Below are 18827 nucleotides of genomic sequence, written 5' to 3' on the forward strand. Positions count from 1 at the left end.
ACCACCTATGCCTCAGGTCATGCTACCAGGGTCCTGGGATCAAGCCCCACATCAGGCTCCCTGCTCAGCGGGGAGTCTGCTTCTCCCTCTCCCTCTGCATCTGCCCCTGCTTGTGCTGTTGTGCGCACATTCTCCCCCCTCTGTCAAATAAATAAATAAAGTCTTCAAAAAATATAAATAAAGAAGAATTAACATTAAAGTTGCATAATAATCCCATTCTGTATATCATTTCTGTTCAGTGCCTCCTACCTTCCAGGCTCTTAAATAGTTTACTTTTATTAGTTAATCTTATTTAATCCACTCAGTCACTCAGTAAAATTAGCATTAGGGTTAACATTAGAGTTTTATGGATTAGAAATTGAAATTGAGAAGTGAAATTGTTTGTCCAAGTCACAAAGTTTATAATTGGCCAAACTGAAATTCAAATCTGGTCAGTTTAAACTCAAATCTTAGACTCTGTCCACTAAATTGTACTCCCTCCTAAGTGTGTTGTATTACGTGTACACAAACATACACACTAATATTCAGTACCCACAATGCTCAAGCCCTGGCCTAGGCACCTTTCATACATTATCTCATTTAATACCCACAAGGACCCTTGCGGAGGGTGGTATTTTATGTTTTATAAATGAGGCAGCTGAGGCCCAGAGGCCTCCCAGAAGGCAAATGTAATATTAAGATTTGAACAGAGAGTATTTGACTTTAAAGTTTGTCGCTCTGCTTTTATACTTCAATGATTTTACAAAAATGATCCACAGGTCATTAATTATAGGTTAATGCAAATGCATTATATGGTGTGAACTATGGATCTAAGACAATTCCATACTGATACTCCATTTTTTCAGCATTTATGGAATAATAACTTTCCTCCATTGTCATCTTGTTTCTGCTATTGAATCTATTTCTGAAATTACTTTTCTAATCCATTTTTATTAACTGACAACATGTGTTTAAAAGTTAACTTTAATAGTATTTATTATAGAACACATGCTTATTATAAGAAGGTCAAACATTATAGGAACAATTAACTTCAAAAATAGAAATCCCCATTATTGTAATACAGATTAACTGCTATTAGCAAATTGGCATATTTTCTTGCTCCCTTTATGGCTATACTGAATCTATATAGAATTTTTAAAAAATAAAATTGAGAACTTGCTTTTGGCACTTAGCAACTCTGATGCCCTTAGTTTGGTCCTTAGTTTTTTAGTGTGTGAGTCATTTTATGGTATTTTTAAAAATATGGTAGGGTTCATTTGTTCCCCCCAAATTTTAGCCTCTACTTTAATATTTCAGCAGGAGACTAGAAGCAAAATAAGTTATTCCTAAGCCACTTGTTTCTTCTTATGCAAATTGTCTTTTTCATTGCCTCTGTTTCGATGGAAATGAAATTAAATGAAGACCCATCTTTCTCTTTTTTCTAATCCTTTGGGATTAAGACTTTTATACTGTTGTTAGCAGCCCTCTCTGCTTTGTATGCCAGCAGAAGGCAGAAACAGATTGGAACCTTGTTTCACATAAAGCAATACCTTTTTTTTTTTTTTTAATTAGGGGAGGAGAAAGTACTAAAAGTGGAAATGACTTATAACAACAGAGATATATAGAAAGTAAACAAATCTCAATACGAAAAGGAAAAGAAAAATATGTAACTTGAAGTAATTTTTCACATACCGTGTCTCCCAGGTTTTGGATTACTTATGTAAAGGATTTTAAACACACATAATATATAGAGCACTTTCCACAGGGAAATTTGCTGGTAGCTATGTTTCTTACAAAAACATTTTAAAAATGCAAACCTAAGTTGTTTAAAACTTGTTTTTTTAATATTTCTTTTTTTTTTAAGATTTTATTTATTTGACAGAGAGAGAGATCACAAGTAGGCAGAGAGGCAGGCGGGGTGGGGGGGTGAGGGAATGGGAGGGTGCGGTGGGGAGCAGGCTTCCTGCTGAGCAGAGAGCCCGATGGTGGGGCTCGATCCCAGGACCCTGAGATCATGACCTGAGTTAAAGGCAGAGGCTTAACCCACTGAGCCCCCCAGGTGCCCCAAACTTCTTTTTAAAAAATATTTATTTAGGGGCGCCTGGGGGGCTCAGTGGGTTAAAATTTCTACCTTCGGCTCAGATCGTGGTCCCAGGGGCATCCGGCTCTCTGCTCAGCAGGGAGCCTGCTTCCTCCTCTCTCTCTCTCTCTGCCTGCCTCTCTGCCTACTTGTGATCTCTGTGTGTCAAATAAATAAATACAATCTTTAAAAAAACACTTATTTTATTTGAGAGAGAGAGCATGAGAGAGAGAGAGAGCACAAGCAGGGGGGAGGGAAGGAGGGAGGCAGAGGGAGAAGCAGACTCCCTGCTGAGCAGGGAGGCTGATGCAGGCTCAATCCCAAGACCCTGATATCCTGACCTGAGCTGAAGAAGGCAGACGCTTAACTGACTGAGCCACCCAGGCTTCCCTAAAACTTGTTTTTATAAAAAGTTGAAATACTTGCATGTTCTTTTCTAGTTTGAGGAAACATTCCAAGGAAAATCACTTTTTAAATTCACTTAAAAAATATTTACTTTATAAATGACCCACAACTAGTTTTACCATGTAAGATTAGTAGTTAAAGAAGACTACCACGAAGAAATTATATAGTGAACAATCCAAACACCCAAATTATTTCAATCTAGCTTTTATTCTATGCTTATATATATAAAAGTGTGAAAGCTAATACTTTTGTATAAAAGTAATAGATACCCATGTTAGAATTTGACTGAAGCCTTGGGGCGCCTGGGTGGCTCGGTTGGGGCCTTTGCCTTCAGCTGGGGTCATGATCGCGGGGTCCTGGGATTGAGTCCCCCATCGGGCTCTCTGCTTGGCGGGGAGCCTGCTTCACCCCCTCTTCTCTCTGCCTGCCTTTCTGCCTACTTGTGATCTCTGTCAAATAAACAAATAAAATCTCTAAAAAAAAAAAAAGAATTTGACTGAAGCCTAAAAAATATGTTTTCTTGCCAGTTTGCATAAATTTATTGTAAAAGGCAATAATTTAAAAATCCTGAAATTTTAACTGCTGGACACAGTTTCAGAGCTATCTTATTTCTTGCTTATTTGGACTCATTCCAGTGTAGGTCAGAGGTTCCAAAAGAAACTTGATTTCTCCTTGTCATTCCAATAGTAACTTGAGATCCTTGAAAAAGATAGATGAGCTACCTTTATTGATTTGGAAAGGCCTTGGGTTGAAGTGGAGAAGGAAAGATTGGTAATGAAATGAATTGGCAGAACCAATATAAACTACATTTTTTTTGGTGTTTTGGTTTTTTTTTTTTTTAACCAGAAAATACTGAAATCACATCCTATAACCACATGTACTGCTTCTGAGGATATGTTTGGGTTCTTTATTGGGTGACTGGCAAGGACAAATGAGCTTTAACAAATTTCACAGAGTTAAATGATAGGGCAATACTGGGAAAATAAGTATGACTTTGGAAATGATGGTACAGCAAATCCAAAGTATTGCAACTCATATTTTTATTAGATCTGAGATTCATGTGATCATCATGTAATTCCTCACTAATACAACCTCACAAATCACTCCTCCCATGTCTTTAGACAAAGAAAGTATAAAGAGACATGGATTTCCTGCTTTTAAAGAGAAGAAAATAGGGGTACCTGAGTGGCTCAGTCAGTTGAGCAACTGCCTTCTGCTTGGGTCATGATCTTAGGGTCCTGGGATCAAATTCAGCATCAGGCTCCTTTCTTAGCAGGGAGCCTGCTTCTCCCTCTGCCTGATGCTCCCCCTGCTGTTCTCTCTCTCATAAATAAATAAATGAAATTTTAAAACACACACACACACACAAAACGATATTCCTTCCATAACTGGAATCCTTTATCTCGCACTCCACTTCACCCATTTTGCCTATTGCCCCATCCCACTCCCCTCTGGCAATCATCAGTTTGTTCTCAGTATTTATAAGTCTGATTCTGCTTTTCATTTATTCATTTGTTTTGTTGTTTTAGATTCCACATATAAGTGAAATCATATGATATTTGTCTTTCTCTGTCTGACTTATTTCACTTAGCATAATACCCTCTCAGTCTATCTATATTGTCCCAAATGGCAAGATTTGGAGATATATATATCTCACCATTTTCTTTATCCATTCATCTATCAATTGACATTTGGGTTGCTTACACTTTCTATTGTAAATTATGCCACACCAAACATGGAGTGCATATATCTTTTCAAATTAGTGTTTTTCCTGTTTTAGTTTTCTTTGTGTAAGTACTCAGTAGTAGAATTGGATCATATGGTAGTTTTATTTTTAACTTTTTTTTAGGAACCTACTATTTTCAACATCAGCTGTACTAATTTGTGTTACCACCAGTAGTGCATAAGAGTTCCTTTATCTCCACATCCTCACCAACACTTGTTATTTCTTGTCTTACTGATTCTAGACATTCTGATGGGTGTTAAGGTGTTATGTCACTGGGTTTTTGGTTTGCATTTTCTTGATGATCAGTGATGCTGAGCATCTTTTCATGTATCTTTTGGCCATCTGTATATCTTCTTTGGAAAAATGTCTCTTCAGGTCCTGTATTTTTTAATTGGATTATTTGGGGGACGGTGGTTTTTGGTGTTGAATTGTGTAAGTTCTTTATATTAAGCCCTTATTAAATGTATCAATTGAAAATATCTTCTCCCATTCAGTAGGTTACCTTTTCATTTTGTTGATTGTTTCCTTCACTGTGCAGAACCTTTTTATTTTGGTGTAATCTCAATAGTTTATTTTTGCTTTTGTGTCCCTTGCGCTAGGAGACATGGCTAGAAAAATATTGCTACGGTTGATGTCAAAGAAATTACTGCTTATGTTCTCTTCTGGGAGTTTTATAGTTTCAAGTCTCATGCTTAGGTCTTTAATCCAAAGTACATATTATTGGGCTTTACGCTATACTTTTTATACTACTGGTTTAAATATTGATTGGCTAATGCTAACAATGAAAACAGTGCACACAGAAAAGGATTAAGGATAATGAAGAATAGTTCAGAGTTGGATATGGTGATTTTGAAGGGTTAGGACAGCACCTAAGTGTGAGGAATTGAGACTGACAAGAGACACTGGTTATAGAGATCTATGTTAAATTTCAGGATCTAGCATTGAAGGTTGCTAGGGACTAGAACATAAAGTGAGAAGAATAGGCTAAAATTGGACCCTTGGCGAGCGGCTACAGTGTAGCTACAGGAGGAAAAACAAGGCATTAGAAAATAGAGGGACAGAAAGGAGGAATAAAAAACAGTTGATGGAGTACACTGTCAGATGTTGGAGTGGGCAAGAATAAGGACTGGGAAATTTGGATTGGATAGGTAAGAGAACATTAGTGACTCTTTAGAATGTGGTTTTATTCAGAAGAGGTTAAAGAGCAAAAGGAGAAAATAAAAACAGCAAGCAAAAACTTTTTTCTTTCGTTTTTTTTCCAAAATGTGGTAAAGAGAGAAAGGAACCAAGTCGGGATTACAAAGTATGGCTTTTTCAGTTTGGGTAAACTTGTTACCATTTTTGGCCAGTATTTCTATGGAGACTTGTGTCTTGTGAGTCTCCTGTCTCTTTGGCTTTTCATTCTCTTCTCCCCAGCTCTTTAATAGTAGAATGTCCTCTTCCTCACCTATGCTCAATCCCTTGGTGATTGTACTAGAAGTCTTCCATTTGCCCCTCTGGGTTCACTCTTCCTTGTCTACCTGCTTTTTTCCCCACAAGGCTGACCTGCATGAATTACATCAACAAGCTTCTTTACCTTTTGCTTTTGTTGAGTTTGGCCAATGGAGAGTCCCAACAGGACACTGGAGGGAAAGGAGGAAGAAAGTGAAATTGGAGCATTTATCCCCTTGGCTCCAAACTGGCTGAACTGACTGAAGGTCACTGCTCCTCTTGAGTCAGTCCCCTACAGGACTCCTCTGGGTCTGGTAACCAACCACTTCCTCTCCTGTTCCCTTTAGGCCTAGGTGTGTCAACAGGATATCACATTCTGTTTTCCCTTATAGTTTCCGTGACATCTTGCCCACACCTTTATAAATTGTCTCTTTATTAATCCTGTACCATTCGTTTGCTGCTGGGACCCTGACTGATACAGTGATCTTTTCCAGTCTCATGGCTTTAAATGTCAGTCACATACCAGTTGCTCCCAAATTTATAGCTCCAGTTAAGACCTGTCTCTTAAACTACAGACTCATGTATCTGGCTGCCAGTTAGATTTGGTTGTTTAACATAGGTTTCAACTTACCAAACTTTCTTCCTAAACAAACCTGTTGATGGCAACTCTGTCCTTCCGGTTGTTTAGGGCAAAAATCTCAGTCATCCTCAATTTCTCCCTTTTTCTCACCCCTCTCCCATTTCTGTCTGTCAGAATATCTGAGTAAGTCTACCTTTAGTAGAGAATCTCACCAGTTCTTACCACCTCCGCTCCTGCCACCCTGGTCTCACTACCGTAATCTTTCTCTTCTAATAATTGGTCTTCCTACTTTTTACCTTTGCCCTCTTTCACTCTGTTTTCCATATAGTAGCGAGAATGATTAAAATATAAGTTAGGTCATGTCACTCTTCTGCTTAAGACCTCTCTATGTCTTACCACTTCAGAATAAAAGCCAAAAGTCCTTACAATGACCTGAAAGTCCCAAAATGATCTGCCTCCTACCCCCATTATCTCTGTGACCCCATTTTCTACTCTATCTCCCTTGATTACCCTGTGCTAGGCACCATGGCTTTCCTTACTTCTTTAACACTCCTCTCCCTGTCTGGAAAGCTTCTCCCATACATCCATATGACTGGCTTCCCCACCTCCTAATTTAAGTCTTTGTTCAAACGTCTTCTTCTTCTTCTTTTTTTTTTTTTAATTTATTTGACAGACAGAGATCACAAGTAGGCAGAGAGGCAGAGACAAAGTGGTGGGGGAAGCAGGCTCCCCGCTGAGCAGAGAGCAGAGAGCACGATGATCGATTGATCGATCCCAGGACCGTGGGATCATGACCTGAGCCAAAGCAGAGGCTTTAACCCACTGAGCCACCCAGGCACCCCTGTTCAAATGTCCTCTTAATAAGGCTTGCCCTAACCACCTTATTTAAAAATTGCAAATTGACCCCCTCCTTGTGGCACTACTGATCAACCTTCCCCTGTTTTTTTTTTCCGTAACATTTAACATCTTATAACCTATTATATAATTTACTTATCTTTTGGGCGCCTGGGTGGCTCAGTGGGTTAAAGCCTCTGCCTTCGGCTCAGGTCATGGTTCCAGGGTCCTGGGATCGAGGCCCGCATCGGGCTCTCTGCTCCGCGGGGAGCCTGCTTCCTCCTCTCTCTCTCTCTGACTGCCTCTCTGCCTACTTGTGATCTCTCTGTCAAATAAATAAATAAAATCTTAAAAAAAAAATAATTTACTTATCTTTTAATTATGCAGTAAAATTGCCTTTTCCCCCTCTCTGTTGTTGTACAGTTCTGTGGGTTTTAACACATGTATAAATTATTGTGACCATCACCACAATCCTGATATAGGACAGTTCCATGCTGCAAAGAATGAATCTGATCTTCCCCATTTCTTTTTTTTTTTTCTTTTTTTTCTTTTTTTTTTAGATTTATTTATTTATTTATTTGACAGAGAGAAATCACAAGTAGGCAGAGAGGCAGACAGAGAGAGAGGAGGAAGCAGGCTCCCCGCTGAGCAGAAAGCCCGACGCGGGGCTCGAACCCAGGACCTGGGATCATGACCCGAGCCGAAGGCAGCGGCTTAACCCACTGAGCCACCCAGGCGCCCCGAGATCTTCCCCATTTCTAACCTTGGCAACCACTGATCCACTCTTAATCATATATTTTTGTCTTTTCGGTAGTGGGATCATGTAGCATGTAACTTTTCACCACTGGCTTATACTTAACATAATGCCTTTGAGATTCCACTGAGTTGCTCAGTTTGTCCGCCCATTGAAGTAAATTTGGGTTGTTTCCAGTTTCTCCACTTACAAATAGAAGTGCTAAAAACATTTGCATATAGGCTTTTATGTGACCATAAGTTTTGTTTCTCCAGAATATAATTTACTTAATAATTATACTTATCTCTTTTTTTTTTTTTGCATGATATGTTCATGGATTTATTGTTCTAAGTTCCTAAAACAGTTCCTAGCACGTGCCAGGAGCTCAGTAAATTAGTGAATATGCTATGTTACTGTAAAATGGAAAGGTATGGGACATGTGGGTGGCAGAGTCAGTTGGGCACCCTACTTGGCTTCCACTTGGGTTGTGATCTTGGGATCAAGCCCGGCTTCAGGCTCTGTGCTTGGTGCACAGTCTGCTTGAGACTCTCCTTTTGCTCCTCCCCTCCGAGGATGCGTGCTCTCTTTCTCTCTCAAATAAATAAATAAAACTTAAAAAAAAGGGGCGCCTGGGTGGCTCAGTGGGTTAAGCCGCTGCCTTCGGCTCAGGTCGTGATCTCAGAGTCCTGGGATCGAGCCCCGCATCGGGCTCTCTGCTCTCTAGGGAAGCCTGCTTCCTCCTCTCTCTGCCTGCTTCCTCCTCTCTCTCTGCCTGCTTGTGATCTCTCTGTCAAATAAATAAATAAAATCTTTAAAAAAAAAAAACTTAAAAAAAAATGGAAAGGTGTAGTGAAACCATAATCACTCTGATTACATTCAGGGTTTACATTGACAATCCCCAGACCCCAAATGACAGGTTACTTGATCTGAAAGAGACCTGTAAGTTGAGAATGTAAAAGGCTTTTTACTGAAAGTAGAGTAATTCCTCCCTAATGTTTCTGGTGGCCATCTAGCAGATTCCTGATTTGGAGAAGGAGCTTGGGATGAGATTGAGGAGAAACCTCTTGGGAGAATACTTTAACACTGATGTCACGATTACTCATTTGTGAGTGAAATGACAAGCCAGCTCTTCCACACTCAGGTTAGCCCAGAGACAAATTTGTTTGTAAAAGCTGGAGAAAATAATGACACCATTCTCCCCACATTGTCAGATCCATTAGTTTCACTTAAACTCATACTACAGGCCACCAGATTAGGTGAGAAAAAGGTAAGTGTTAGAGATAAAGACCAAAATAATGATTATATGAAAGGTTGATGTTTAGAAGGGAAGGGGATTGATTTACTGGAATACTTGTGTTTACAGCCATAAGTTATGTTTGCACTATGAAGTATCTATAAAAGGCAGATAAAAAGGCCTTCAGCTCAAAAAATCTGATGCTACCTAATGCCCCAAACCAGGATCACAGGGTGTCTCATTATAATACATGGACCTCCTATAAATCTGTTCATTAGAGCATGGAATTCAGTAAGAATCATTTGGATCTTAGATCCTATCCAGTGCATTATAGTTTTTGAAGGCTCAATAAGATTTCAGTTTAAGGTGGTTCCATGTTTAAAGTTTGAGCAAGGTTTCAGAATAAGTTTTCTTTATTTCTTTTTTCATTTCATTTTTTTGGGTTTTATTTTTTATAAGTTTTACTTATAAAATCCATTAGAATTTCAAATATACAGAGCTATATAAAGAAAAGGCAGTCCTACACCTACATATAAGCACTATTGATATTTCGATGAAAATCCTTCCAGACATCTTTCCAGGTGTGTGAACAGTACATGTATATGTTTTTGTCACTCCAATGAAAAGGGAGTGTAGTGCAAACACTGCACTACACTGCAAATATCAGTGTTTCATTAAACATTTTGGAAGATAATCTTCAACTATCAGGAAAAATGAAATAATTCTGAAATATATGGTGTGTTCTAAGTCAATCTGAATGCCTTGCAGGAGTGTAGAGTCTTTTTTAAATCCAGCCAGGTATCCAGGTGAGAGTACTGTGGTAACTGGAGAGGGCTAATTATAGGACTAAAACAGAACACTGTTAACTTTCTGCCTCTCCCCAATCGCAGGTAAATTAGAAACAGATGTCCGTTCACAGTTCTTCAGTCCTCATGAACGGCCAGTTGTGGGGTGTGTCATTGTCATCAACTCAAGTGAAATCACTGCTCTTTCATAAGGCCACGAGATAGGCTGTGTATGTGTGTCGGTCTGAATTAAATATATGTGCAGTCATCAGTTCAGTGATGCTATGTGCGACGGAATGAACTTCTAAGTAGATCAGGATTTTCCTTTTACACCACTATCATATTCAAGAGGAGTCATTTAGAAGGCCTTTAATTTCCTCTGATTGGTAGCCTAATAGTCAGTGTACTGCCTTAAATGTTCAAAAAGCAAGTCTCTGCCATTGGCCATGACTGGAAACTTGGGAATTTCTGCTAAAGTTCTCGTGATCTAATCCTCTCTTGAAAGCACAGAACTAAAGCATTGAAATGCCTGAGTCAGCTGCTCAAGGGATATACTGGCTGCGCCCCCGCTTATTTTTCTAGGACGAAAAAATCTCCTTGGTGACTTCTGAGGCAGCTAGCTTTTACCTTCTCCACCTAGAAATACACGTATTACCTTCTCCACAGCGAAAGTACACACACACACACATAAACTATATATAAATTCTGGCATTAGCACTTTTATATTTTTCTACAATTAAGCTTAATTTCAGCAGATCTTACTTAATAACTTACAAGAAAATAATTTCACCTAGTTTCTACTGATTGTGTTAAAATTTTTTTAACTTTTCTGTTTAGCTTAGGGAAGGAAAAGAAAGTCACGTTGGACACCTGGCTGGCTCTTCAGAAGAGCATGAGACTCTTGATCTTGGGGTTGTGAGTTCGAGCCCCACGTTCAGTGTAGAGATTACTTAAATTAATAAATAAAAACTTAACGGCACGTACTGTTTTGCTGAAACTTTTACTTATTTAGTGTTACTTCCCTTTTATAGATGAGGACCTCAGAACAGTCAAGTAGAAAACACAGTTGGTATTTGAACCAGATCCATTTGAGTCCAAAGGACTGTCTGTAACCCATCATGCTGTAGAATGAGCCGCAGAATGCTAGGCTTATAAAAAACTATTATCAATATTATTAAGTAAAAGTGTGCCTGGGTGGCTCAGTGGATTAAGCCTCTGCCTTCGGCTCAGGTCATGATCTCAGGGTCCTGGGATCCAGGCCCGCATCGGGCTCTCTGCTCAGCAGGGAGCCTGCTTCCCCTCTCTGTCTCTACCTGCCTCTCTGCCTACTTGTGACCTCTCTCTCTGTCAAATAAATAAATAAAATCTTATAAAATATATTATTAAGTAAAAAAAGCAAGTTCATTGCAGTACGCATTATATATCACCATTATGTGAAGTGTATGTATGTGTATGTATGTACATGCATGTGTTTATTTTTACATATGCCTAGCATATCTAGCATATGTCTGGAAGACCATATAATGATTGCTTCCAGGGATGGGAATTGGACTGCTAGGAATCTAGGTGTTTTATTATAGAATCTTTTAGGGGCCCCTGGGTGGCTTATTTGGTTAAACATGACCTGAGCTGCAATCAGAAGTCAGGCAATTAATTGATTGAGCCATCCAGGTACCCCAGCTTGTAAATCTTCCAATGCTGTAGAATATTAATACTATTATGATATTGGTAAGCACTGATAATGATCATATCTTTCTAGTTTTTCAATTCCCATGATACTACTCAAGTGACCCTCCCATGTTAGAATTTGAGAGGAAAGTAGAATACTGATATAATACATCATGATAGCAGAGGTAATGATGGCTACATTCTGCATTCGACTATTTACATTTTTAATGCCACTTGAAATTTTAATAATCTTCGGTTTATCTGTTTTTTGAAACAAGAACACCTTGCCTCAAATGACAGCAGTTGCCAGTTATAACTGAGGTCAAAGAAGTGTTTTACGAGTCTTAAAATTGAACTTAACAAAGAAAAAAGTTTGCCATCTACTAAAAGCTATATTTTAATTTGGGGCTGCCATTAATCAGTATACCTTATCTTGAATACACTTTATTTTTGCATTTGTTTTCAAATCTATAATGATCTGTTTATGTAGTGGTCTCCCTTATTAGACTGGGCAGGGTTCATGCTTCTTGATTTGTTACTATATTTTTAGTGGGCCTAATTCCTGGCAGTTGGTAGGTAGCTAAAAATATTGCTTGAGCTGAATTGAATTGAACTAGAGATATTTAGCTTAGTTGGGAAAAAAGAAAGAGAAATAATCTCAGTTTTTAAATAACTGAAGTGTTCTCACGTGAAAGAGGTTAAGTTTTTTCTATATGGTTTCAGTAGACTGTAAACCAGTGGGTGGAAGTTTTAAGAATTTTCTGAATGTTGAGTTGTCTAAAGCTAAGTGGCCCTGTCTCAGGAGGTACTGATTCTGTCACCAGGACATTCATTTGTGGCTGGTCAGCTATAGAAATAATTCAAGTATTTAATTGTTCATTTTTGTTTGTTTTTGGCAACTTGGGGATTTTTTTAATTTTTATTTTTTATAGATTTTTTACTTATTTGAGAGAGAGAAAGCACAAGCAGGGGGAGGAGAAGAAGGAGAGGGAGAAGCAGACTTCCTACTGAGTACAGAACCCAATGCAGGGATCCATCCCAGGACCCTGAGATCATGACCTGAGCCCAAGTCAGATGCTTAACCAAATGAGCCACCCAGATGCCCCCATTTGTTTCTTTACTCATTACTTCAAACATGTATTGAGCACACACTGTCCTTAGGTGTTGGATACTAAAGCTGAATACATCATAATTCCTTCCCTCGAAGAACTCAGACCCATCAGGTAAATGGAAATATTAGCAAAGGGTTACAACACAGGGTACTAAGAGGTTGTTATAGAGGTGTATTGGTAATACCCTGGAGAGTTGACAAGAAAGGTTGCTGAGGAGGTGACTCTGAAGTAGAATTGACCAGGCACATAGAGAGAGGAGTCCTGAACAGAAGGAAAAATACATGCAAAAGCTCAGAAGTTAAACTTTGGGAATTTAGTAGTGGCATTTCATTTGGATTATGTAGCCTTGAAATACCCTCCAATCCTAAAATTCTGTGTGCTGGCTCTTTAACTTAGCATCTTTTTTCACTTCCTGGCAGCTATCACATGTATGTATGTATTTCCGTTGTCATTTTTCATAGGAAGCAAAATCAATGACCTTCTTCTTTGATTTTTGTTTGTAGTTAAATTCATCCGAGAAGTAACACCATATATCAAGAAGCCATCATTAGTATCAGATCTACCATGGGAAGGTGCATCTCCTCAGTCACCAAGCTTTAGTGGCAGTGAGGACTCTGGTTCTCCAAAACATCAGAACAGCACCAAGGACAGGAAGGTCATCCCTCTCAAAATGTGCTTTGCTGCTAGAAACCTAAGCATGCCGGATCTGGAAAACAGGTGAGCTGTACCTAAGGAGAATATCATACTTAAGGCTTTACAAACTTAAGGGTGTTGTAAAATTACTTATGCATATTTTTAATAATATGACTGTTGACTACGTTATTCAGAGGAAAACATCAGCCTGAGATGAGAAAATAATTTTGGGGGTTCCATATTTAAATTACTTCACACATATAGGCCCATGTACATGTATAGAAAATTATGGGACAAACATACAAGAAACTTAATGGTGGTTACTTCCAGGGAGTGAAATAAGATTAGAAGGTAGAAGGATAGAAAGGGCTTCTGCTCTTCATTTTATACTTTCCTGGAGTGTTAGTACTTTTCTCACTAAGAAATTTCTTTATAATTTTAAAAACCTTATTAAAGAAATCTTAAATTTCCCCTCAGATGGAAACTCCTTATATTGTATTTAACATGGAGTCAGATGTTTGATTATAGATATGGCTGTATCAACTAGCAATGTGACCCGGCAAGTTGGCGTCTCTTGACTTGACTTTTCTTATTTGTAAAAAGAGAGAGTTGGATTAAATAATTTCTTAAGTACCTTGAGGTTCTTTTTTTTTTTTTTTAAGATTTTATTTATTTATTTGACAGAGAGAGAGAGAGATCACAAGTAGGCAGAGAGGCAGGCAGAGAGAAAGGGGAAAGCAGGCCTCCTGCCGAGCAGAGAGCCCGATTCGGGGCTCAATCCCAGGACCCCAAGACCATGACCTGAGCCGAAGGCAGAGGCCCAACCCTCTGAGCCACCCAGGTGCCCCTGTCCCTTGTAGTTCTGTAGCCAGTCAGGTTCTATGACTTTGTCTTCAGTGATTCCATGAACAGGTACTGGTAAACCTAGTGTTAGGTTAGCGATGAGGGGGAAAAAAGGAGAGAGATGAACTTATCCAAAGACATAGACAAGGACCAGACTTTTTATAATGTACTTTCACTTTCATGGTGTCTCCTGATCTGAATGCACAGCGAGGTGCCCAGTCAGGATGGATAGATCACAAGAAGACAGCAAGAAGTTGAGTGACTTTAGACATTTTAAAGGTTTTTTATTTATTTGAGAGAGAGAGAATGCGAGAGAGCATGAGCAGGGTGAGGGGCAGAGCCACAGGCAGACACTTAACCAGCTGAACCGTCCAGGCACCCTGACATTGGGCATTTTAGGCCATAAAGACATTAAAGATCTTGCTCTGTAATATGTTGTGTGGTACTAAAGAGTTGAGTTCTGCAGTTACCGAGACCTTCTCATGGAAATTAGACAATCCTGATTAGGGTGAGCTGCTGAAGAGAAGGCAAATACTTTCACCTCCATAAACCACTATATCCTCATCTGTTTTTAAAAAAGAAGGATAGGGACACCTAGGTGGCTCAGTTGGTTAAGTGTCTGCCTTTGGTCTGCCTTAGGTCATGGTCCCAGGGTCCTGGGATTGAGCCCGAGTTGGACTTCTTGCTCGATAGGGAGCTTCTCCCTGTCCTTCTACCATTTCCCCCTGCTTGTGTCCTCTCACACACTCTCTGTCAAATAAATAAATAAAATCTTTTTTAAGAATTAAAAAGAAGGGGGCGCCTGGGTGGCTCAGTGGGTTAAGCCTCTGCCTTCGGCTCAGGTCATGATCTCAGGGTTCTGGGATCGAGCCCCGCATTGGGCTCTCTGCTCAGCGGGGAGCCTGCTTCCTCCTCTCTCTCTCTCTCTCTCTCTCTCTCTGCCTGCCTCTCTGCCTACTTGTGATCTCTGTCAAATAAATAAATAAAATATTAAAAAAAATATTGAAAAGAAGGATAATAATGCTTAATTCAGTATGCAGATTAAATGAGACAATACATATGAAGTCCTTTGCACAGAGCCAGGCACATAGTAGGTTCTTAAGAAAGAGCAACTTAGGGCACCTGGGTGGCTCAGTTGGTTGAGCCACAGCCTTTGGCTTGGATTATGATCCCGGAGTCCTGGGATTGAGTCCCTCATCGGGCTCCCAGCTCCATTGGTAGTCTGCTTCTCCCTTTGACCTTCTCCCCTCTCATGCTCTCTCTCACTGTCTCTCTCTCAAATAAATAAAATTAAAAAAAAAAAAAAGAGGAGCTTAAAGAAGTCTTAATTGCCAACTATATACACATTTTGAAAATTATATTCTGTATATTTGTATTGTTTTTGTTTGCTTTCTTCTAAAAGTTTAAGATATTATAGAAATTATTTCAAGTTACATATAGATTTATTTGTGAAAGATTGTGTTCATGTTAAATCATATCTAAATACAACACAGCTTGGTCTTTAAAGAATTGCTCTATTTTTTTCATGAAGTAAGAATTTAATTTGTAAAGTAAGTAGTCACCTCTGCCTCTTGAATCAAAATTAATTTTTTTTCTTCAAATGAGATACATTTATGTAGAGCCTTTGGTTAATCATAGTCTTAAAAAAATTAGTAGGGGCCACAAAGATCTTAAGAACTAGACTGAGAAACAATGTGATAAAGAACAAACAACAACTAAATTTGCCAACTGGTTGTCAGACTGAGGAATATTTTCAGGCTCAGTCTCTTCATTGTAAATCATTTCTGAGAATGAGAATAGATATCTCTTGTCTTAGTCTATTGTGGCTGCTATAACAAAATACCATAGACTGGGTGGCTTCTGAACAAACAGAACGTTATTTTGCATAGTTCTGGTAGAGAATAGGAAGTCTAAGATAAGATGCTGGCAGAATCAGTATCTGGTGAGGGTCGGCTTCCTGATTCATAGATGGCTGTCTTCTTGCTGTGTCCTTACATGGCAGAAGAGTCTAGAGAGCTCTCTTTTATAAGAGCACTTCTCTCAGTAAGGAGGTCCCTGCCCTCATGATCTTATCACCTCCCAAAGACCCCATCTCCTAATATCACAATGAGAGTTGGGCTTTTAACACGTGTAGTACTGCTGATCTGATATAGCTGGGTATTAGAGAAAAAGGCCAAGTATTATAAAGCTTCTACAGGACTCGGGTATGGGAGTGGAGGGTTTAAAGGAGGAAGGTGACGGTAGCTCAGTGGGTTAAAGCCTCTGCCTTCGGCTCAGGTCATGATCCCAGGGTCCTGGGATCGAGCCCCATATCGGGCTTTCTGCTCAGCGGGGAGCCTGTTTCCTCCTCTCTCTCTCTCTCTCTCTACCTGCCTCTCTGCCTACTTGTGATCTCTATCTGTCAAATAAATAAATAAATAATCTTAAAAAAAATCATTTAAAAAAAATAAAGGAGGAAGGTGATATGACTGTATTATTGAAGATTGTGCTACTTTATCTTCTACTTAGACATCTTTTAGAACTCAGTCACCTTGGCCTTCATTAAAATTTGGGGCTGCATTTTCTGTAGCATTCATGCTAAATGCTAGAGACATCTGGTGCATGATCGCATTTGAAATAGGTCTTTAGAACCAATTGGAGAGGGCAGTTTAGGCTACTAGAATCGTATCACAGCTTGCTCTTCAGTAAGACGGCCAGTCTCCTGAGACATGGTGTACTATACAAGGATAAGTTTTAGAAGATTGAGACTATTGCAGATTCTTAGTCTTAATACTGGAAAGTAATTTGTTTCTCATGTTACTTGAATTACTAAAATTTGTAGATAATTTGCTTTTTATAAAATATAAATTGGAAGAGGTTCAAGGTTATTTCTATATCACTCTTACTTACTTGCATTCCATTGTGCTTTCTGGAGAAAAAGAGAAGCAGTGGAATTACCAGCACCTGGCAAAATTGTGCATAACTTCAGTTATGTCCACAGGAATGTGAACATCTATCCTATATGTCTTAACAGAAAAAATGTTCAGAACCCATTAGCTAATTAGATAGAAGTTAGGATGATGGGCTTTGTAACTCTGGCCAAGTTATTTGTTTTCTGTAAGTCTTGGTTTCCTGCTGTATAAAATGAAAGCTTATGTGCAGATTAAATAAGAAGATGATTATAAAATTGGCACAGTAAGCTTTTAGTATACTATTATTATAGGTGCCATTTGTGTCCTATGACCTTAAATAAGTCCCTTAATTTCTCTGTCCTGTTTTCTCTGTCTATAAAATGGACATAATAGTGCTTGCTCAACTAGAGTCTTTTAGAACTACTTCAAGGATAAATAAGATAACATCTATAAAATCACTTGGAACTCTTTGATCCTTAAATTTATCTCAACTCTTTCTCAGGAAGATGTCATGACAAGTAACACAGCTGCAACATTTAAAGCCATGGAAAAAAACAGTCCATCGTAGGAACAGTAAAAATAAGTTTTGTTAGGACATCTGTGAGCAAAACATTTATCAAGTTGCAGTTTTATGTAACCATATTTCTATTTGAAAATTTTAATCTTCAACATAGGCTCTGGTAAAACCCAGAGTAAGAAATAAGCCTAGATGTTTCCTACTGTGGAAAATACTTTGTTCTTTAAGCCCTTGGTAGGCATGTGGTTTCCCAACATTCTTTACTTTTTTCCTAATATTTTACTGTGCATAATCTTTCAACATAAAGCAGGGTCAAAGAATTCTATGTTCAATACTCTTTTCCCACCACCTAGATTCTACCATTAATATTTTACTATACTTCCTTTAGCACAGATGACCCATTGATCCATCTGTTATTCCATTTTAACTTTTCTTAATACTTTTCAAAGTGAATTGTAAATTCACTTTCTAAATACTTAAGCATAATTTCTAAATACTTAAGCATGCATAAAAGTAAGTAAAGTTCAGTGTTTCATTTTGGTTTTTTTTCTTTTGAGAAAATATTTACATATAATAAAATGCACAAATCATAAACTTGGACAAATGCATACAATTATGTAACCCGAGCCTATCCAGGCGTAGTATATTACCTTCACCTTGGAAAGTTTTCTTGTGCCCTTTCTCACTCAGTTCCTTCTACCATCTTCAAAGGCTACTACTGTTCTGACTTTCTACTATAGATTAGTTTTAACTATTCTGAAATTTTGTATAAATGCAATCATATGTACTCTTTTGTGGTAGAATTCTTTTACTCAGCGTGAGGTTTTTGAGATTCTATCTTGTTTCATATATTTATTGCTGAATGATGTCGTGTTATCTGAATAGATCACTGTTCCGTTATCTGTTTTCCCATTGATGGGAGCTACTTCCAGTTTAGAGTTAATGAAGTTACTATGAATATTTTTGTACAACCCTTTGTAAGCTTACATTTTCATTTTTCTTCAGTAAATTCCTAGGTGTAGAATTGCTGGGTCAAATAGTTTAGTTTTCTGGTGCCTGGGTGGCACCAGAATAGTTTAGTGCCTGGGTGGCACAGTGGGTTAAGCGTCCAGCTCTTAGTTTTAGCCCAGGTCATGATCTCAGGGTCATGGGATTGAGCCTCTTGTCAGGCTCCGTGCTCAACAGGAATCTGCTGGAGATTCTCTCTTTCCATCTCCCCCCACACTGACTCTCTCTCAAATAAATCTTTTTAAAAAAAGTTTAGTTTTCTAAATGTTAGTCTTTTTTCCAAAGTGATTGTGCCATTTAAATGAACGCTGTTACTAATAAATTAAATATACCAGCAGTATATGAGAGGTTGCGTTGTTCTGCATCCT

General features: G+C 38.6%; 1 protein-coding gene across 1 annotated transcript in view; it reads left to right on the plus strand.

The window, feature by feature from the left end:
* Positions 1-18827, plus strand: part of LOC111152939 (syntrophin beta 2) — a 107765-nt gene that overhangs the window by 36700 nt on the left and 52238 nt on the right. The window contains exon 2 of the mRNA XM_022511684.1: positions 13071-13284. Within this exon, the coding sequence (XP_022367392.1) occupies positions 13071-13284 (214 nt within the window). The remainder of the gene's footprint in view (positions 1-13070; positions 13285-18827) is intronic.

This window comes from Enhydra lutris, unplaced genomic scaffold, assembly GCF_002288905.1.
Source record: "Enhydra lutris kenyoni isolate GAN:26980312 unplaced genomic scaffold, ASM228890v2 scaffoldscaffold30, whole genome shotgun sequence".
Classification (NCBI taxonomy): Eukaryota; Metazoa; Chordata; class Mammalia; order Carnivora; family Mustelidae; genus Enhydra; species Enhydra lutris.